This window comes from Mobula birostris, chromosome 1, assembly GCF_030028105.1.
Source record: "Mobula birostris isolate sMobBir1 chromosome 1, sMobBir1.hap1, whole genome shotgun sequence".
NCBI lineage: Eukaryota > Metazoa > Chordata > Chondrichthyes > Myliobatiformes > Myliobatidae > Mobula > Mobula birostris.
Window position 1 is genome coordinate 148,657,594 of NC_092370.1, and position 22,608 is coordinate 148,680,201.

Consider the following 22,608-nt stretch of genomic DNA (forward strand, 5'->3'; position numbering starts at 1 on the left):
AATGTTGAAGTATGGACAATTAAACTTCCAAGTTACAGAAGAAGTGGTTTCTTAGCAGCTGTGTCTTGAGGGAGGAATAAGATATCATTTGACAATGCCCTTGTGATTGGGGCTGTACAAAATAAGGATAATGAAGAATTGGGCATAAATGTAATGGAGGAAGTTTATTTGCAGTGTAATGTGTTTGGTGAGGATGAAATGAATTTGGATAGAAGGAATTAAAAGCAAGGTTTGGTACCGATCAGCAGTGGCCGGTAGAAGAAAGAAGCAGATGTGTTTGGATGTTGACATCAGTAATTTGAGTTTGTGGGGGAGTATCAATGGGTATGATTGGACAGGGCATTACACAACAGGAGATGCCGTGGTTTAATTTAGTAAGAGTTACTCTGTCGCCACAGTTGTTTGGTTTGGATAGGTGGTGAGGAAGCTTCAGTAAAGGCAAGAATTAGGTAAATTCCAATACAACAGCAGCAAGCATGTGGATTTTACTTCAGCAGCAAGCAGAGGTACAAATTTTCCAGAAAATTCTCAGTGGGTGAATGAATTGAATTGACTGTGCGGGAGGAGAAGATGGCGGCGCAACGCAGCTCGCAGCGGCCACTCCGGTGGTGATGTCTGTTATTTGTCAAGTTGGGTGCCGTGCACAATCCTGGTTTGACGGAGATAGACGTGAGAGCACGGAGGAACATCTGGTGAGACTTCTGAAATGCCTGCTTCACTACTGCTGCTACCATGTGGTCCAGAATCTCCGGAGGGGAAGGTCCCAAGTCCTCAGCTTTGCTTGTTGCTCGGCGGCCTTGGCAGAGTTGAAGCGCTCGGCAGAGGACGGTGCTCGGAGAGGCTGTGTTGGAGGGGCTGGTCGGAGGCTCGAAGTTTGCAGACGTACTCAGAGTCAGGTGCTTCCAATGATGCTGCATCAGCAAGTTGGCGGCGCTTGGAGTTTCACGGCAGGGAGAGTTTCTCCCCTTCTGCCGCCTGCGTGAGACAATGAGTATCGGCACTTTGAGGCTTTTTTTTTACAGTGCCCATGGTCTGCTCTTTATCGAATTATGGTATTGCTTTGCACTGTTGTAACTATATGTTATAATTATGTGGTTTTGTCAGTTTTAGTCTTGGTTCGTCCTGTGTTTTTTTTCGTGATACCATTCTGGAGGAACATTGTTTCATTTTTTAATACATGCATTTCTCAATGACAATAAATGAGCACTAAGTGTCTCATAATCTAATCTAATCTAATTTCATACATCCTTCACATACATGAGTAAAAATCTTTACATTACATCTCCATCTAAATGTGCAATGTCCACGCATAGTAATTTATAATGGAACAGTCAATGTAATATAGAGTACACTCAAATCAGCGTGAGTTCATCAGTCTAATGTGGCCTGCTGGAAAAAGCTGTCCCGGAGCCTGTTGGTCCAGGGTTTTATGCTGCGGTATCGCTTCCTGTATGGTAGCAGCTGGAATAGATTGTGGTTGGGATGGCTTGGGTCCCCAATGATCCTACACCTGTCCTTGTAAATAAGACCATAAGACAAAGGAGCAGAAGTAGGCCATTCGGCCCATCGAGTCTGCTCCGCTATTTTATCATGAGCTGATCCATTCTCCTATTTAGTCCCATTCCCCCGCCTTCTCACCATAACCTTTGATGCCCTGGCTACTCAGATACCTATCAATCTCTGCCTTAAATACACCCAATGACTTGGCCTCCGCTGCTGCCCGTGGGAAGAAATTCCATAGATTCACCACCCTCTGACTAAAAAAATTTCTTTGCATTTTTGTTCTGAATCCACTCTGTCCATGCCTTTTAACATTTGAAATGTTTCTATGAGGTCTCCCCTCATTCTTCTAAACTCCAAGGAATACAGTCCAAGAGTGGACAAACGTTCCTCATATGTTAACCCTCTCATTCCCAGAATCATTCTAGTGAATCTTCTCTGTACCCTCTCCAACGTCAGCACATCCTTTCTTAAATAAGGAGACCAAAACTGCCCACAGTACTCCAAGTGAGGTCTCACCAGCGCCTTATAGAGCCTCAACATCACATCCCTGCTCCTATACTCTATTCCTCTAGAAATGAATGCCAACATTGCATTCGCCTTCTTCATTACTAACTCAGCCTGGAGGTTAACTTTAAGGGTATCCTGTACGAGGACTCCCAAGTCCCGTTGCATCTCAGAACTTTGAATTCTTTCCACATTTAAATAATAGTCTGCCCGTTTATTTTTTCTGCCGAAGTGCATAACCATACACTTTCCAACATTGTACTTCATTTGCCACTTCTCTGCCCATTCTTCCAATCTATCCAAGTCTCTCTGCAGACTCTCCGTTTCCTCAGCACTACCAGCACCTCCACCTATCTTCATATCGTCAGCAAACTTAGCCACAAAGCCATTCCATAATCCAAATCGTTGATGTTCAATGTAAAAAGAAGCGGCCCCAACACTGATCCCTGTGGAACACCACTGGTAATCGGCAGCCAACCAGAATAGGATCCCTTTATTCCCACTCTCTGTTTCCTGCCAATCAGCCAACGCTCTATCCACATATGTAACTTTCCCGTAATTCCAAGGGCTCTTATCTTGTTAGGTAGCTTCATGTGTGGCACCTTGTCAAAGGCCTTTTGAAAATCCAAATATACAACATCCACTGCATCTCTCTTGTCTAGCCTACTGGTAATTTTCTCAAAAAATTGTAATAAGTTTGTCAGGCAGGATTTTCCTTTAAGGAATCCATGCTGAGTTCTGCCTATCTTGTCATATGCCTCCAGGTACTCTGTAACCTCATCCTTGACAATCGACTCCAACAACTTCCCAACCACCGATGTCAAGCTAACAGGTCTATAATTTCCTTTTTGCTCCCTTGCCCCCTTCTTAAATAGCGGAGTGACATTTGCAATCTTCCAGTCTTCCGGTCTTCCGGAACCATGCCAGAATCTATTGACTTTTGAAAGATCATCGCTAATGCCTCTGCAATCTCCACAGCTACTTCCTTCAGAACACGAGGGTGCATTCCATCTGGTCCCAGAGATTTATCTACCTTTAGCCTATTCAGCTTCCTGAGTACTTTCTCTGTCGTAATTGTGACTGCACACACTTCTCTTCCCTGCCACCCTTGAGTGTCCGGTATACTGCTGATGTCTTCCTCAGTGAAGACTGATGCAAAATACTCGTTCAGTTTCTCTGCCATCTCCTTATCTCCCATTACAATTTCTCCAGCATCATTTTCTATCGGCCCTATATCTACTCTCACCTGTCTTTTACTCTTTATATACTTGAAAAAGCTTTTGGTATCCTCTTGGATATTATTTGCTAGCTTCCTTTCATAGTTAATCTTTTTTCTCTTAATGACCTTCTTGGTTTCCTTTTGTAAAGTTTTAAAAACTTCCCAATCCTCTGTCTTCCCACTAATTTTTGCTTCCTTGTATGCCCTCTCCTTTGCTTTAACTTTGGCTTTGACTTCTCTTGTCAACCACGGTTGCATCCTTTTTCCACTCGAAAATTTCTTCTTTTTTGGAATATACCAGTCTTGCACATTCCTCATTTCTGGCATAAACTCCAGCCACTGCTGCTCTGCCGTCTTTCCCGCCAGTGTCCCTTTCCAGTCAACTTCGGCCAGTTCCTCTCTCATGCCACTGTAATTTCCTTTACTCCACTGAAATACCGACACATCAGATTTCAGCTTCTCTTTTTCTAATTTTACAGTGAACTCAATCATGTTATGATCACTGCCTCCTAAGGGTTCCTTCACCTCAATCTCTCTAATCACCTCCGGTTCATTACACAATACCCAATCCAGTACAGCCGATCCCCTAGTGGGCTCAACAACAAGCTGTTCTAAAAAACCATCTCGCAGACATTCTACAAATTCTCTGTCTTGAGATCCAGTGCTGACCTGATTTTCCCAATCTACTCGCATGTTAAAATCCCCCACAATTATCATAACACTGCCCTTGCCCTTCTGACAAACCTTTTCTGTTTCCAGTTGTAATTTGAAGTCCACATCCCTGCAGCTGTTTGGAGGCCTATAAATAACTGCCATCAGGGTCCTTTTACCCCTGCTATTTCTTAGCTCAACCCATAAAGATTCTGCACCTTCCGATCCTATATCACCTCTTTCTAATGATTTAATATCATTAGAATGTCCTGAATCATGGGAAGTTCACAACTACAGATGTGCTGGGCTGTCTGCACCACTCTTTGCAGAATTCTGCAATTAAGGGAGGGTACAGTTCCCATACTAGGCAGTGATGCAGCCTGTCAGGATGTTCCCAATTGTGCCCCTGTAGAATGTTCTTAGGATTTGGGGGTCCACACCAAACTTCCTCAACCATCTGATGTGAAAGAGGCGCTGTTGTGCCTTTTTCACCACACAGCTCGTGTGTACAGACCACGTGAGGTCCTCGGTGACGTGCATGCCAAGGAACTTGAAGCTGTTTACCCTCTCAACCCCAACCCCAGATGGAAGGATGAAATATGGAAATGGCTAGTTATAAACATTGCTATAGAGTACTTTGGTAATGAGAGGATCTTGCATCTGAGGATCTGTAAGCCTAACATCAGTAGGGAAATTATTGTGGAAAAACAAGAGAGACATAATGATCACTTGGAAAAGCAGGAACTCAGCAGATGCAACCAGTATGGCTTTATCAAGTGACCAGTCAGCTTGAATTTTTAAAGAAGTAATATCGTACAGGTTTCCCCTGCCATCCGAAGGTAGAGCGTTCCTATGAAATGGTTCGTAAGCCGAAATGTCGTAAAACGAAGAAGCAATTACCATTTATTTATATGGGAAAATTTTGTGAGCATTCGCAGACCCAAAAATAACCTACCAAATCATGCCAAATAACACATAAATCCTAAAATAACAGTAACATATAGTAAAAGCAGGGATGATATGATAAATACACAGCCTATATAAAGTAGAAATACTTTTCCACAATCATTACTGAACTGTTCTTCAGAGCGAAAAGCTCATGCAGGCGCCGTCGGCAGAAAATCTCACGCAAGCGCTGTTGGCAAGAACACTCTCTCCAATAACCTTTAAGGTATGAAGCTGCCAAATCATACCAAATAACACGTAAAAATACACAGCTGATATAAAGTAGAAATAATGTATGTACAGTGTAGTATCACTTACGGGAATTGGGAAGATAGCTTGCCGAGCACACTGATGATGGTGTGTTAGACTGAGTCGTCGCAGGTTGGGATGGTGCAGTGGCCCCCACCCTCCAGGCCGCCGAGCGATACATTGCTGCAAAGCATGCAGGAATGCAGCGGTAGCCGGGAGGCACACAGCACATCTTCAAGAAAAATGCCGAAATAAACAAGCTAATTAATTAGATGCCAACTGGCGTGTAATTGTCGGCCCAGATCAGTGCCGATTTCCGATTGCGTAGTCTCTGATCTCGGCCGACAATTAGCTTTATCATTATTCATTCGGTTTCGATTGTTATCCTTTCCTCTTCCAGATGCATCAGCTCTTCATCTATCAGTTCTTGGTCATGGGATGCCAAAACCTCTTCAACGTCATCTTCGTCGGCTTCCACAAGCCAAACTCACGTTGTCCTTACTTCGTTCACCACGATCGAAATGCTTAATTATGTCTAGTTTTAAGCTAAGTGTAACACCCTTACGAGCTCTTTCAGGCTTTTCCGATACCTTAGAGCTCACCTTGCAAACGGCTGCTCGCAGGCATCTGTTTAAGCAATGCCATTCCGAATCCGGGGGGCATGGGGGGTGGGGGGGAGCGGCTGCCTTTTATCGCGAGCTGATTTTTTTCCTAACAGTGAAAACACCTGAAAGCGAAAACAGGGTAGTAATGTAGGTCTTTTGTAACAGTGAGGTTTCGTAAAGCGAACGTTCGAAAAGTGGGGGACACCTGTATTGTCAAGGCAGTGCAATAGATGTGATTTATATGGATTTACAAGAGTTGAAGGTCTTCAATGAGATACCATGGGAGACTGGTTAAAAGGTTAGAGCCTATGGGATCCAGGACAAGTTGGCAAATTAGGTCCTTATTGGCATGGTAATAGGAGATAAGGTGATGGGGGACTGTTTTTTTAATGATTGGAATCCTGTGATAGGTGGTGTGTCCTGGGATCACTGGTGGAACCTTTGCTTTTTGAAATATGGCTAGATGTGGATTTTCAGATTGTGATTGGCAAGTTCTCAGATGACAGATTGGTAGCTTTCATGGTGTGAAAGGCAGTGTTTGGCTACAGGGTGGCATTGATATGTTGGTGAAATGGGCTGAGATACAGTGGATGAAATTTAATCCAGATTAGTGTGGGGTGATGAAATTTGGAATACAAAGGAGGCTGGGACGTATTATCATGAATGGGAAGGTCTTTGGGAATATTAAAAACAGATGGACCTTGGAGTATGCAACTTCAAAGATGCTTGAAGATGACTGTTCAAGTTGATGATATGGTTGAGAAGGCATATGTGATTCTGGCCTTCATTAGTCAGGGCCATTGAATATAAGAGTAGAGTGCCTGTATTCAAACTTTATAAGACAAGCCAAGCTTATTTGTATAGCACTTTACAAACACAAGGCAGTTCAAAGTGCTTTACATAAAACAAGATAAAGGTTTCCCCCGCCATCCGAAGGTACAGCGTTCCTATGAAACGGTTCGTAAGCCGGAATGTCGTAAAGTGAAGAAGCAATTACCATTTATTTATATGGGGAAAAAGTTGTGAGAGTTCGCAGACCCAAAAAATAACCTACCAAATCATGCCAAATAACACATAAAACCTAAAATAACAGTAACATATAGTAAAAGCAGGTATGATATGATAAATACACGGCCTATATAAAGTAGAAATACTTCTCTACAATCATTGCCGCACTGTTCTCCGTAGTGAAAATCTCATGCAAGTGCTCTCGGCAGAAACAGTCTCCAGTAACCTTTAAGCTATGAAGCTGCCAAATCATAACAAATAACGCATAAAAATACACAGCCTATATAAAGTAGAAATAATGTATGTACAGTGTAGTATCACTTCCTGGAATTGTGAAGACAGCGCCGAGCACACTCATGATGGTGTGTTAGGCTGAGTCGTCGGATGTTGGGTTGATGCAGTGGTCCCCAACCTCCGGGCAGCGAACCGATACCAATCCACGGAGAATGCAGCGGTAGCCCGGACGCTCCCAGCACATCCTTAAGAAAAAAGCCAAAATAAACAAGCTAATTAATTAGGTGCCACCTGGCACCTAATTGTCGGCCCAGAGAGAGGCGACGCAATCCTAGCCACCGCTGCATTCTCCGTGGCAATGTATCGGTCTGGAGGTTGGGGTTGTGGGACACTGGGGTGTCATTTCATCGTCGTCTGTTTCCATCAGGGCAGGCAGGTCATCTTCTTCTATCTCTGCCTGCCTCGATGTCGAAGGTCAAGGTTCGTCGTCTGCTGTGGCTGATGTGGAAGGCTTGAAAAACGACAGTATGCTTGACTGCTTAGCCTTGCGCATTTTTCTATCATACAGTTCTTTGTAAGCAAACCATCCTGCAAATATGCCCTAAACCTACGTACCCTTTCAAAATTAAAGTCGTACTTTTCTGCAATCATTGTTGTCAATTGCAGCGAAAATCTCAAGCAGTTGCTTCACATTCAGTTCCTGGACAGCTTCACTTTCGGTCGGTTCGCTACTGCATTCAGTTTCGATTGTTATCCTTTCCTCTTCCAATTGCATCAGCTCTTCATCTATCAGTTCTTGGTCATGGGATGCCAAAACCTTTTCAATATCATCTTCGTCAACTTCCGCAAGCCAAACTCACTTTGCCCTTACTTTGTTCACCACGATCGAAATGCTTAATTATGTCTAGTTTTATGCTAAGTGTAGCACCCTTACGAGCTCTTTTAGGCTTTTCCGATACCTTGGAACTTGCTAATGGCTGCTCACAGGCACGTGTTTAAGCAATGCCAGCTAGAATGCAGTTCCGGGGGAGGAGCTTGGCTGCTTGGGGTATGCGCTGCCTTTTTTCGTAAGTGAAAACACCTGTTAACGAAAACAGGTAACTATTGTAGGTCTTTCGTAACAGCGAAGTTTCGTAAAGCGAATGTTCGAAAAGCAGGGGACACCTGTATAAAAAAAATCAAACATCAACTTTCAGACAAGGAACAAAATCACATAAAATAAAGAAATAAAAGTTGCAGTGCAGGAGATTCTAATTCAAAGCTACGGCGAAAAGAAAAGTTTTAAGCCTCGATTTAAAAGAGCTTAAAGTTGGTGCAGACTTCAGATCCTCTGGAAGGTTATTCTATATCTGGAGCATAGTAACTAAAAGCTGCTTCACCATGTTTAGTTTTGACCCTGGGGACTGTAAGCAGATCCACCCCAGACGACCTGAGAGCTCGGGAAAGTTCATAATGCAACAAAAGATGGGAGATGTATTTTGGCCCTAGACCATTCAGTGCTTTATAAACTAGTAGTAATACTTTAAAGTCAATCCTCTGATGGACAGGAAGCCGGTGTAGTGATCTGAGAACGGGAGTGATATGTTCTACTTTCTTGGTCTTAGTGAGGACCTTAGTAGCGGCGTTCTGAGTGAACTGCAGCTGTCTGAGGGAATTTTTACAGAGACCTGTGAAAACGCCATTTCAGTAGTCAGGCCTACTAAACATAAATGCAAGGATGAGCTTTTTCAGGTCTTGCTGAGACACAAACCCTTTAACTCTCACTATTTTAAAGATGGTAATAGGCTGACTTTGAAATTGTCTTAATGTGGCAGTTAAAACTTAGGTCGGAGTCCATCAGAATACCAAGGTAAAACATTTATCAGACATAAGGTGGAGTACTATGTGCAGTTCTAGTTACAGGTTCAGTCTGCTTTCCATGTAATGGCGGTGGTTGAGAGGTTTATTTTGTGTTATGTAAAACTGAGGGCTATAGATGGGTAGACTGCAGGAAACATTTTCTTGATTATAAATGAATTAAGTTAGAGGAACATTCAAGAGGGACATCATCCAAAGAATGTTGTGTGCATCACTGGAAAGTGTGGGGAAGCACTGGTTTATGAATTGTCTAATGATCACTTAAATTGCCTAGAGATGGAAGGCTACATACCAAGTGCTGTGGAAAACAAGATTAATATGGATGGGTGCCCATGTGGTGGTGTGTATGGTCTGGCTCTGAGGGAGATGTACAATATTACAAAAGGAACTCAAGTCTGCTTATTAGAGAATGAGAAGCAAGAGCAGACCCTTGCCTGCACAATCATGCATTGAGATCCTGGTGGTCATGTAATTCTGCCATTTTCCTGCACTATTCACACAGCCTTTGATCCCTTGATGTCTGGAAATCTGTTGATCTCTGGATGAACATGGCCTCTTGTCCTTTGGGGGAAAATCTCCATGAGTTATCTTTCTCCACCAAATTTCTCCTCTTATGACTGGCCTTACCCAGTACTGCGAAAAAGAGTGCTGATGTCTATTTGACTTTGTGCAGTCATCATTGAGAACTGGTGATGATGATTTTAATTTAAAATTTTTGAACTTGGCAATTGGGAGTTGGTCAGAATAACTTTTGATTTCAATATATTTCTGTTGAATTCTAATCCTGTCTGTGTTTTCATGCACGCAGTGAATTTATAGATTGTGGTTAAAAGCAGGGCCCTTGACTAATTTGACGTTCTTTGCTGGTGGCAAAATTGTTACCTTTTTGCAAGGTTAATTTTGGCTATTTATATTTGTGCAGAAAAGAGGAAGTTCCAGCGAAATCACTTCCTGTCACTTTGCCAGAGGAACTCAACAAAATCAGGCTTTCACGGTATAAACTGGAGCGATGGTGTCACATGCCCTTCTTTTCTAAAACAGCAGTTGGGTGCTTTGTTCGCATTGGCATTGGAAACAGCAACGGGAAGCCAGTGTACAGGGTAAGTGTGGATCAGTGGCTAGTATTCCGGGGGAGTGTGGAATGTACAGAGTAAGTGTGGAGTGTGGCCAGTGTACAGGGTGAGTGTGGAATGTACAGGGTGAGTGTGGAGTGTGGCCAGTGTACAGGGTGAGTGTGGAATGTACAGAGTAAGTGTGGAGTGTGGCCAGTGTACAGGGTGAGTGTGGAGTGTGGCCAGTGTACAGGGTTAGTGTGGAGTGTGGCCAGTGTACAGAGTAAGTGTGGAGTGTGGCTACAGGTGTGGAAGTTATCAATGGGGGTGGAGAAAACATTTCCTGCTGTGGGAGAATCTAACTGAGGCATCACTTTTTTAAAAACTATACTTCTGCCCATTTAGGATAGGATAATTTCACTTAGATAGGACAATTTTATTCCTCTCTGTCATAATTGTTGAAGCTCTGCTGTGTGGCCACTCAACGGGGCTAATGTCTATTTAAAGCCTTCTTGTAAATCTGTTCTGGTGACCACACTTTACCTTGTTGAATGAAATGCAGACTTTTGACCAAGGCAATTTCTTCTGATTGGACATACAGTACCTGTCTTCAGAATGGTCTCATCATGAATGTTTGTGAGGAGCAATCATTAATACTGTTTAAAATGAGATGTTGAAGCAGAATTTTGTGCTCATGCCAGATTCTTCCACTTGGTCTGTGTATTGGCATTCAAGTGTACAACTTTATCTCCTTAAACCATCAACCTGGAATTATCTTGTGAAATTCATCCATGTGAATCCAGTGTCCATTATATCCAATCACAAATTGGGTTCTTAGTGGAAAGTGCCCATTGTCTGAGTGCCAGAGTTCTTCCACCATCACAATACAAGTTAGGAGTGCGATGGAATGAATTTATCTTATTGTGTGTTGCTCCCAACAGCAATTTAAAAAATTGACACCATCCAAATCAAAGTTGTCTACTTCATTAAATCCCATCTACCTGCCTAAAAATATAACACTTTTGTTACTTGAATTTTAAGCTTTTGCAGGCTATGCTGAGTGACTGAGTGGAAATCTGGCCAACTGGAATTACAGCCCCTTTGTCCCTTAAAATAATCCTCCAGGGTAAATGCAAGTGGGCTTTTTCCACTGAGATTGGGTAAGACTCAAACTAGAGGACATGAATTAAGGGAGAGAGGTGAAATGTTTAAGGGGGCATAGGGAGAACTTCTTCGCTCAGGGTGGTGAGAGTGTGGAATGACCTACCAGTGCAAGTGGTAGATGCAGGGTTAATTTCAACATTTAAGAGAAATTTGGATAGGTGCACATGGATGGGAGAGGTATAGAGAGCTATGGTCCGAGTGCAGGTCGATGAGACAAGGCAGATTATTGGTTCGGCACTGACTAGGTGGTCCAAAGGGCGTTTTTCTGTGGTTTAGTGATCTATCACTCAAACTCTAAAAGTTTTTTCAGATATATAAAGAATAAAAGAGAAATAAGAGTGATATCAGACCACTGGAAAATTACACTAGAGAGTTAGTAATGGGGGGGACAAGGAAATGGCGGCCAAACTTAAATATTTTATGTTATTGGTATTAATAAGGAGAAGATGCTTGGGGAGGTGAAAGGTCTGAAGGTAGCTAAGTCATCTGGAACATTTGGATTACATCCCAGGGTTCTGAAAGAGGAGGCTAAAGAGATTGTGGAGGCATTAGTAGTGATTTTTCAAGAATTACTGGATTCTGGAATGGTTCCAAAGGACTGGAAAATTGCAAATGTCACTCCACTCTTTAAGAAGGGAGGGAGGCGAAAAGGATATTATACACCAGTTATCCTGACTTCAGTGGTTGGGAAGATGTTGGAGTCCATTATTAAGGATAAGGTTTTGGGGTGCTTGGAGGCACAACATAGGCCAAAGCCAGCATAGTTTCTTTAATGGGTAATCTTACCTGACAAATCCATTGGAATTCTTTGAGGAAATAACAGGCAAGATAGACAAAGGAGTGGCAGTAGAAATTGTTTACCTGGTTTTTCAGAAGGCCTTTGACAAGGTATCACACTAGAGGCTGCTAAACAAGGTAAAGGCTTATGGTATCGCAGGAAAGGTGCTAGCATAGATAGAGATTGGCAGACTGGCAGGAGGAAGAGAGTGGAAATAAGCAGGGCCTTTTCTTGTTGGTTGTTGGTAGCTTGGGGTGTTCTGCAAGTGGTGTTGGGACCACTTTTAGTGTAATATGACAGAATTGATGGCTTTGTGGGCAAGTTTGTGGATGATATGAAGATAGGTAGGGGGCAGATGATGTTGAGGAGTCTGCAGAAGGACTGAAACATTAGGAGAATGGTCAAAGAAGGGATAGATGTAAGATAGTGTGGGCAGTGTATGGTCCTTGGTAAAAGAAAAATAAGCGTAGACTATTTTCTAAATGGAGAAAAAAATTCAGAAATCAGAGATGCAAAGGAACTTGGGAGTCATCATGTTGTCCTGTTCTGGAGAAACATTGTTTCATTTGGTTATGTATACACACCAGATGACTATAAACTTTATTCCCTGAAGGTTAACTTGCAGCTTGAGTCAGTGTTGAGAGGACTAGAATATAAAGGCAAAGATATAATGCTGAGGCTTTATAAGTCATTGATTAAACCACACTTGGAGTATTGTGAGCAGTCTTCAAGATTCGAGATTACTTAATGTCATTTCCTGTACACAAGTGTAAAGGAGAACAAAATAAAGCCAGATCCAATGCAGCACCACAAAAAGCACATAAGACTATAAGATATAGGAGCAGAAGTAGGCCATTTGGCCCTTTGAGTCTGCTCTGCCATTCAATCATGGGCTGATCCAATTCTTCCAGCCATTCTCACTCCCCTGCTTTCACCCCATACTCTTTGATGCCCTAGTTAATCAAGAACCTATCTATCTCTGCCTTAAATACACCCAATGACTTAGCCTCCACAGCCACTCATGGCAACAAATTCCACAGCTTTACCAACCTCTGACTATTTAATTTCTCTGCATCTCAGTTCTAAAAGGACATCGTTTGTCCCTCTTGTCCTAGAATCCACTACCATGGGAAATAACTTTGCCATATCTAATCTGTTCAGGACTTTTAACATTTGGAATGCTTCTGTGAGATTCCGCCTCATTGTCCTGAACTCCAGGGAATACAGCTCAAGAGCTGCCAGACCTTCTTCATACGGTAACCCTTTCATTCCTGGAATCATTCTCGCGAATCTTCTCTGAACCCTCTCCAATGTCAGTATACCCCTTCTAAAATAAGGAGCCCAAAACTGCACACAATGCTCCACAAGTGCCTTATAGAGCCTCAACATCACATAACACACACACAAAATGCTTTTGGAATGCAGCAGGCCAGGCAGCATCTATTGGAAGAGGTACAGTCGACGTTTCGGGCCGAGACCCTTTGTCAGGACATCACATCTTAACATCACATCCCTGCTGTTATATTCTATACCTCTAGAAATGAATGCCAACATTGCATTCGCCTTCTTCAGAACTGACTCAACCTGGAGGTTAACCTTTAGGGTATCTTGCACAAGGACTCCCAAATCTCTTTGCATCTCTGCATTTTGAATTCTTTCCCCATCTAAATAATAGTCTGCCCGATTATTTCTTCCTCCAAAGTGCATGATCATACACTTTCCAACATTATATTTCATTTGCCATTTCTTTGCCCATTCCCCTAACTATCTAAGTCTCTCTGCAGGTTCTCTGTTTCCTCAACACTACCCGCTCCTCCACCTATCTTTGTTTCATTGGCAAATTTAGCCACAAATCTATTAATACTGTAGTCCATATCATTGACATACATTGTAAAAAGCAGCAGTCCCAACACCGACCCCTGTGGAACTCCACTGGTAACTGGCAGCCAGCCAGAATATTGCCTTTATTCCCATTCTCTGTTTTCAACTGACCAGCCAATGCTCCACTCACGCTAGTAACTTCCCTGTAATTCCATGAGCTCTTATCTTGCTAAGCAATAGATAATTGGATAGTTATAGACAATTATAGGTAATTGGGCAGTTTTCCAGGGAAGGTGGGACCTGATCCGGTGGGACGGTCTACATCTGAACTGGAGGGGGACAAATATTCTTGAGGGTAGGTTTGCTAGAGGGGCTCCGGTGGATTTAAACTAGATATGAGAGGGGAGTGGAACCAGAGTGTAGGAACAGATGTAGGGAAGAAGGAAGAAAAAGGAAATAGTAAAATTGTTTGCACATTTAGGGATAAACAGAGTAAGAGGTGGAAAATTTCTTAAATGCATTTATCTTAATGCTAGGAGCATTGTAAGAAAGGTGGATGAGCTTAAAGCATGGATTGATACCTGGAAGTATGATGTGGTAGCTATTAGTGAAACATGGTTACAGGAGGGGTGAGATTGGCAACTAAGTATTCCTGGATTTAATTGCTTCAGGTGTGATAGAATCGGAGGGACAAGAGGGGGAGGGGTTGCATTGCTTGTCAGAGAAAATTATACAGCGGTGCTCTGGCAGGATAGATTAGCGGGCTCATCTAGGAAGGCTATTTGGGTGGAATTGAGGAATGGGAAAGGTGCAGTAACTCTTATGGGGGTGTATTATAGACCACCAAATGGGGAGCAAGAATTGGAGGAGCAAATTTCTAAGGAGGTAGCAGATATTAGTAGTAGGCACAAGGTTGTGATTGTGGAAGATTTTAATTTTCCACACGTAGACTGGGAAGCCCATTCTGTAAAAGGGCTGGATGGTTTGGAGTTTGTAAAATATGTGCAAGATAGTTTTTTGCAGCAATACATAGAGGTACCAACGAGAGAAGGGGCAGTGTTGGATCTCCTGTTAGGGAATGAGATAGGTCAGGTGACAGAGGTATGTGTTGGAGAGCACTTCGGGTCCAGTGATCACAATGCTATTAGTTTCAATATAATTATGGAGAAGGATGGATCTGGACCCAGGTTTGAGATTTTTGATTGGAGAAAGACTAACTTTGAGGAGATGCGAAAGGACTTAGAAGGAGTGGATTGGGACAATTTGTTTTATGTGAAGGATGTAATAGAGAAATGGAAATCATTTAAAGGTGAAACTTTGAGAGTACAGAATCTTTATGTTCCTGTTAGGTTGAAAGGAAAGGTTAAAAGTCTGAGAGAGCCATGGTTTTCAAAGGATATTGGAAACTTGGTTCGGAAAAAAAAGAGAGATCTACAATAAATATAGACAGCATGGCGTAAGTGAGGTGCTCGAGGAATATAAAGAATGTAAAAAAGAATCTTGAGAAAGAAATTAGAAAAGCTAAAAGAAGATAGGAGGTTGCTTTGGCAAGTAAGGTGAAAATAAATCCCAAGTGTTTCTACCGTTATATAAATAGCAAAAGGATAGTGAGGGATAAAATTGGTCCCTTAGAGAATCAGAGTGGATGGCTATGTGTGGAGCCAAACGAGATGGGGGAGATTCTTAACAATTTCTTTTCTTCGGTATTCACTAAGGAGAAGGATATTGAATTGTGTAAGATCAGGGAAACGGGTAGGGAAGTTATGGAAACTATGATGATTAAAGAAGTAGTAGTACTGGAGCTTTTAAGGAATATAAAAGTGGATAAGTCTCCAGGTCCTGACAGGATATTCCCTAGGACTTTGAGGGAAGTTAGTGTGGAAATAGCAGGGGCTCTGACAGAAATATTTCAAATGTCATTAGAAACGGGGATGGTAACGGAGGATTGGTGTATTGCTCATGTTGTTCCATTGTTTAAAAAGGGTTCTAAGAGTAAACCTAGCAATTATCGGCCTGTGAGTTTGACGTCAGTGGTGGGTAAACTGATGGAAAGTATTCTTAGAGATGGTATATATAATTATCTGGATAGACAGGATCTGATTAGGAACAGTCAACATGGATTTGTGCGTGGAAGGGCATCTTTGACAAATCTTATTGAATTTTTTGAAGAGGTTACGAGGAATGTTGATGAAGGTAAAGTGGTGGATGTTGTCTATATGGACTTCAGTAAGGCCTTTGACAAGGTCCCACACGGAAGGTTGGTTAGGAAGGTTCAATTGTTAGGTATTAATATTGAGCTAGTAAAATGGATTCAGCAGTGGCTGGATGGGAGATGCCAGAGAGTGGTGGTGGAAAACTGTTTGTCAGATTGGAGGCTGGTGACTAGTGGTGTGCCTCAGGGATCTGTACTGGGTCCAATGTTATTTGTCACATACATTAATAATCTGGATGATGGTGTGGTAAATTGGTTGAGTAAGAATGCAGATGATACTGAGATAGGTGGAGTTGTGGATAATGAAGTAGGTTTTCAAAGCTTGCAGAGAGATTTAGGCCAGTTAGAAGAGTGGGCTGAAAGATGGCAGATGGAGTTTAATGCTGATAAATGTGAGGTGCTACACTTTGGTAGGACTAATCAAAATAGGACATACATAGTAAATGGTAGGGCATTGAATAATGCAGTAGAACAGAGGGATCTAGGAATAATGGTGCATAGTTCCCTGAAGGTAGAATCTTATGTGGATAGGGTGGTGAAGAAAGCTTTTGGTATGTTGGCCTTTATTAATCAGAGCATTGAGTATAAGAGTTGGGATGTAATGTTGAAATTGTATAAGGCATTGGTGAGGCCAAATTTGGAGTATTGTGTACAGTTTTGGTCACCAAATTATAGGAAAGATGTCAACAAAATAGAGAGAGTGCACAGAAGGTTTACTAGATTGTTACCTGGGTTTCATCACCTAAGTTACAGAGGAAGGTTGAACAAGTTGGGTCTTTTTTCTTTGGAATGTAGAAGGTTGAGGGGGGACTTGGTAGAGGTATTTAAGATTACGAGAGGGATAGATAGAGTTGACGTGGATAGGCTTTTTCCATTGAAAGTGGAGGAGATTCAGACAAGAGGTCATGAGTTGAGAGTTAAAGGGCAAAAGTTTAGGAGTAACATGAAGGGGAGCTTCTTTACTCAGAGAGTGGTGGCTGTGTGGAAGGAGCTTCCAGCAGAAGTGGTTGAGGCAGGTTCAATGTTGTCGTTTAAAGTTAAACTGGACAGCTATATGGACAGGAAAGGAATGGAGGGTTATGGGCTGAGTGCAGGTTGGTGGAACTAGGTGAGAGTAAGAGTTCGGCACAGATTAGAAGGGCCAAGATGGCCTGTTTCCATGCTGTAATTGTTATATGGTTAAGCAGCCTCACGTGTGACACGTTCTCAAAGGCCTTCTGAAAATCCAAGTACACCACATCTACTGCATCTCCTTTGTCTACCCTGCTTGTAATTTCTTCAGAGAATTGCAGTAGATTTGTCGGGCAGGATTTTCCTTTCAGGAAACCATGCTGGCTTTGGCCTATTTTGTCATGTGCCTCCAGGTACTCCGTAATCTCATCCTTAACAATCGATTACAACAACTTCCCAAGCACTGATGTCAGGCTAACAGGTCTATAGTTTTCTTTTACATAGTAGAGGAATTAAGGGTTATGGGGAAAACGCAGGTAGATGGAGCTGAGTTACGGACAGATCAGTCATAATCTTATTGGATGGTGGGGCAGGCTCGATGGGCCAGATGGTCTACTCCTGCTCCTATTTCTTACGCTCTTATGTTCCTTTCTGCTGCCTTCCACCCTTCTTAAATAGCAGAGTAACATTTGCAATTTTGCAGTCATCCAATACAATGCCAGATTCTATCGATTCTTGAAAGATCATCGTTAATGCCTCCGCAATCTAAAAAGATGAAGAACACAATATTTTGAAAAAATATGCATGCAATAAATATAAATACGTAAGATTATATTCATTGTACTACTTCCACCTGCATTAATTGAGCAAGGCTAATGGGCTATCATCTCCAAACACAAGTATTCACCATCAATGTAATGGCTAGCCATTCTGGATATGTGAAGTGTTGAAGATGTCCGTGAAGACATCAGTGAGCTGCCATGCACACTCTCTGAATACTTGGTCTAGGATGTTGTTTGGCCCAGCCATTTATGGGGGTTGACTCTGCAAAGTCCTCCTCGCGTCTGCTGCTGTCTTGATCAAGTGGCTATTTACCTGGGAGTTGGATAGCTTTTGTGGCCAATGTTGTCTTGCATGCCTTATAGCATACCTAAAAGTTGTTTGGAGCATCAGGGACGGAGGCATCGCTGGTATGGTCAATTCCTGCGCTGTTTTTCCTTGCGTAGTCAGTAAAGCCCTTGGAATCCTTATCAGACGGGCGTTCCTGAAATTTATGTACGTATGCTATCTTGATGCCTAAGTTGAGGGTTTTTGGGCCCCTTATCCAAGAAAATACTGTGATATTATTGGAGAAAGTCCAGAGGAGGTTCATGAGAATGTTTCTGGGATTGAAACGGTTAACAGGTGATAGCTCTGGGCCTGTACTCACTGCAGCTTAGAGGAATGGGAGATCTCATTGAAACCTATTGAATACTAAAATGCCTAAATAAAGTGAATGTGGAGAGTATACTTCCTTATAGTGTGGAGTCTAGAACAGCGTTTCTTTAGCCAAAGGGTGGTGAATCTGTGGAGGCCAAGCCATTTGGTATATTTAAGGTGGAGGGTGATGGTTTTTTGATTAGTAAGTGCATCAACAGTTATGGGGTGCAGGGAGGAGAATGCTGTTGAGAGTGATTATAAATCAGCGGAGCAGGTTCGATAGGCCAGGTGGCCGGATTCTGCTCTATCTTGTGGTTTATAATTAACACTTTGGGATAATCCATGTTTAAATCACAATGGAGCAATGATGGAGGACAGCTTTAGTTAATAGATGTCCCCTTGTTCTGTTTCTTTATGGATTACTTCCATCCTTACCAAAGGATGTATGTACCTTGGAACACAACGGGAATTAGGGAGCTTGAGGGTAATCCAGTAAAATAGCAATGGGATTTATATCATGGAGAGTGACCCTATGATTGAGTGGGGTCAGAAGGCCTGCTCTTCTTTCTGCTCTTGTTGGTTAACCATTGGTTTCTATCTCTAAAGCTCTACCCTTTATTCAGTCTTTGCCAGCTTGTTTGAATGTTTAGTGTGGTGTTCCTCTATCAAAGTGGCACTGCTGCAGATAAAGGGAATGTATTGTAACAATGTGTACAGCTTTCACCCTCTTCCTGCTCGATTGCTATATCTGGTATGGTTTCACTTATTATTGTTAATTTTATTTTGTTCTCCAAATGTTCTGACTTGCTCTACTGTAATCAAGACTCATTGCATTAATTTCAATTCTACAAGGTTTGAATTTAAGAACTTATTGTAAAACATTAACTGGTGGCTTTTGGAGTCCAACATTGCCTCAGTTTGTGTCTCCTACTGCATTTAACTTTGGTATAATGTGAAAGCACTTTCAGTGCTTCATTTAATTTGTCTCAGAAGCACCGACAGGCAGGAGGCAGCGAGTGTGAATAAAGGGGCCTTTTCTGGTTGGCTGTCAGTAACTGGTGTGTTCCTCAGGGGTCAGTATTGGGACCGCTACTTTTCACATTGTTTCAGTGTTTTAGATAATAGAATGGATGGCTTTGTGGCAAAGTATGCGGATGATACGAAGATAGGTGGAGGGATGGTTAGTGCTGAGGAAGCAATGTGATTGCAACAGGACTTGGACAAATTGAAAGAATGGGCAAAAAAGTGGCAGACGGAATACAGTGTTGGGAAAAGTATGATAGTGAGGAGATAATTGATCAGAGTTGCAGAGAAGTAGTCACCCTGAAGTTGCAGGAGGCGAGAGGCTGGGTGACTGTCAGGAGAAATGTGAATAGGCAGTTAGCGCAGAGCATCCTTGTGCGATTCCCCTCAAAAATAAGTATACAGTTTTGGATACTGTTGTGAGAGCATAACCTCCCAGGGGAATGCCACAGAGACCAGGTTATTGGCATTGAGCATGGGTCTGTGGTGTAGAAGGTAAAGAGGTAGAAGAGGGGAGTGGTAATGATAGGGGACTCAATAGTCAGAGGAACAGTCGGGAGATTCTGTGAACATGAAGGTATGTTGCCTCCCAGCTGCCAGGGTCAGGGATGTCTTGGATCGTGTCTACAGCATTTTAGAGAGGGAGGAAGAGCAGCCAGATGTCTGGGTACATATTTGTACCTATGACATGGGAGGGAAAAGTAATGAGGTCCTGAAGAGAGAATTTGGAAAGCTAGGCAGAAAGCTGAGAAGCAGGATCTCCAGGATAATAATTTCTGGCTTGCTACCTGTGCCATGTGACAGTGAGGGTAGAAACAGGATGATTTGGCAGATTAATATGTGGCTCAGAAGCTGGTGCAGGGGGCAGGGCTTCAGGTTCTTGGATCGTTGGGATCTCTTCTGGAGGAAGTATTACATGTACAAAAGGGATGGGTTGCACCTGAACCAAAGGAGGGCCAATATTCTCACAGGCAGGTTTGTTAGAGCCATTGGAGAGGGTTTAAACTAACTTGACAGGTGTGGGAACCGGAGTGAAGGGAGTCAGGATAAGACAGATGGTAAAATAACATGCAGTCATACTGTCAGGAAGGACAGGAAGATGGTGGGACAAAATTGTAGCCAGCAGGGTGAGTATCAGTGCATTAGGGATGCAAGCCAAAAAGGGTAGCAAATACAGTACTCAAAGTGTTATATCTCTTAGCACGGAGTGTAAGAAATAAGGTGGATAATCTTGTTGCAGTATTACAGATTGCCAGGTATAATGTTGTGGCCATCACCGAATCATGGCTGAAGGATGGTTGTAGTTGGGAGCTGAATGTCCAAGGTTACACAATGTATCAGAAGGATAGAAAGGGGTGGAGTGGGTCTGCTTGTAAAGAATGGCATCAAATCAGTGGAAAGATGTGACATAAGATCGGAAGATGTTGGATCCTTGAGGGTTGAGTTAAGAAACTGCAAGGGTAGAAGGACCCTGGTGGCAATTACATACAGGCCTCCAAACAGTAGCTGGGAGGTGGACCACAGATTACAATGGGAAATAGAACAGGCGTGTCAAAAGGGCAATGTTATGATAGTCATATGAGATTTCAACATGCAGATCGATTGGGAAAATCGGGTTGGAAATGAATCTCGAGTGAGTTTGTTGAATGGCTACCTGATGGCTTTTTAGAGCAGTTTGTCGTTGAGACCACCAGGGGATCAACTGTACTGGATTGGATGTTACTAAACTGGGGATGATTAGGGAGCTTAAGGTAAAAGAGCCCTTTGGAGCCAGTGATCACAATAAGATTGAGTTCAACTTGAAATTTGATAGAAAATAAAATCTGATGTAGCAGTATTTCAGTGGAGTAAAGAAAAGGAGCTGGCCAATTTTGGAAGGAACTGCTGCCAGGGGTGACAGCAGAACAGCAATGGCTTGAGTTTGTGGGAAAAATGCGGAAGATGCATTCAAAAAACAAAGAAATACTCAAATGACAAAATAGTACAACTGTGGCTGACAAGGGAAGTCAAAGCTAATGTAAAAACAAAAAGAGCAACAAAGCAAATAATTGCGCAAGCATAGAGGATTGGGAAACTTCTTAAAACCTACAGAGAGCAACTAAAAGAATCATTAGGAGGGAATGGATGAAATATGAAAGCAAACTAGCAAACAATATCAAAGTGGATAGCGAAAGCTTTTTCAAGTATGTAAAAAAAAAATTAAGAGATGAGAGTGATAAAGGATCGCGAGAAAATGAGGCCGGAGAAAGAATAACGGGGACAAAGAGATGGCAGATGAACTAAATGAGTATTTTGCATCAGCCTTCACTGTGGAAGACACTAGCAGTGTGCCAGATGTTGAAGCACTTGAAGGAAGAGAAGAGAATGCAGTTGCTATTACAGGGGAGAATATACACGAAAAGCTGAAAGACCTAAGGGCACATAAGTCCACTCGGACCAGGTGAACTGCACCCTTCGGTTCTGAAAGAGGTAGCATTAGAGATTGTAGAGGCATTAGCAATGATCTTCCAAAAATGATTAGACTCTGGCATGGTGCCAGAGGACAGGAAAATTGCAAATGTCACTACACTCTTTAAGAAAAGGAGGAAGACAGCAGAAAGGAAATTATAGACCAGTTAGCCTGACCTCAGTGGTTGGGAAGATGTTGGAGCCAATTGTTCAGGATGAGGTGATGGAGTACTTGGTGACACAAGATAAGATAGTACAAAGTCAGCATAGTTCCCTTCAGGGAAAATCTTGCCTGATGAACCTGTCGGAATTCTTTGAGGAGATAACAAGTAGGATAGATACAGGGGTTGCAGTGGATGTTTTTATATTTGGACTTTCAGAAGATCTTTGACAAGGTGCCATACATTAGGTTGTTGACCAAGTTAAGAGCTCAAGGTATTACAGGAAAGTTACTGACATTGTTAGAGCATTGGCTGATTGGTAGGAAGCAACAAGTGGGAATAAAAGGATCCTTATCTGGTTGGCCACCAATGACTGGTGGTGTTCCGCAGGGGTCGGTGTTGGAACCACTTCTTTTTATGCTGTATATCAATGATTTAGATGATGGAATAGATAGCTTTGTTGCCAAGTTTGCAGATGATACAAAGATTGGTGGAAGGGCAGGTAGTCTTGAGGAAACATGTAGGCTGCAGAAGGATTTGGGCAGATTAGGAGAATGGGCAAGAAAGTGGCAAATGACATATAATGTTGGAAAATGAATGGACATGCATTTCAGTAGAAGAAATAAATGTGCAGACTATTTTCTAAACAGAGAGGAAATCCAAAAATCTGATATGCAAGGGACTTGGGAGTCCTTCCTAAAGGTTAACTAGCAGGTTGACTTGGTGGTGAGGAAGGCAAATGCAATGTTAGCATTCATTTCAAGAGGTCTTGAATACAAGAGCAGGGATGTGATGCTGAGGTTT

The 22,608-nt window shown here is 42.4% G+C and overlaps 1 protein-coding gene across 1 annotated transcript in view; it reads left to right on the forward strand.

The window, feature by feature from the left end:
• Positions 1-22,608, forward strand: part of rtf1 (RTF1 homolog, Paf1/RNA polymerase II complex component) — a 106,707-nt gene that overhangs the window by 17,093 nt on the left and 67,006 nt on the right. The window contains exon 5 of the mRNA XM_072249885.1: positions 9,698-9,875. Coding sequence (XP_072105986.1) covers positions 9,698-9,875 — 178 coding nt within the window. The remainder of the gene's footprint in view (positions 1-9,697; positions 9,876-22,608) is intronic.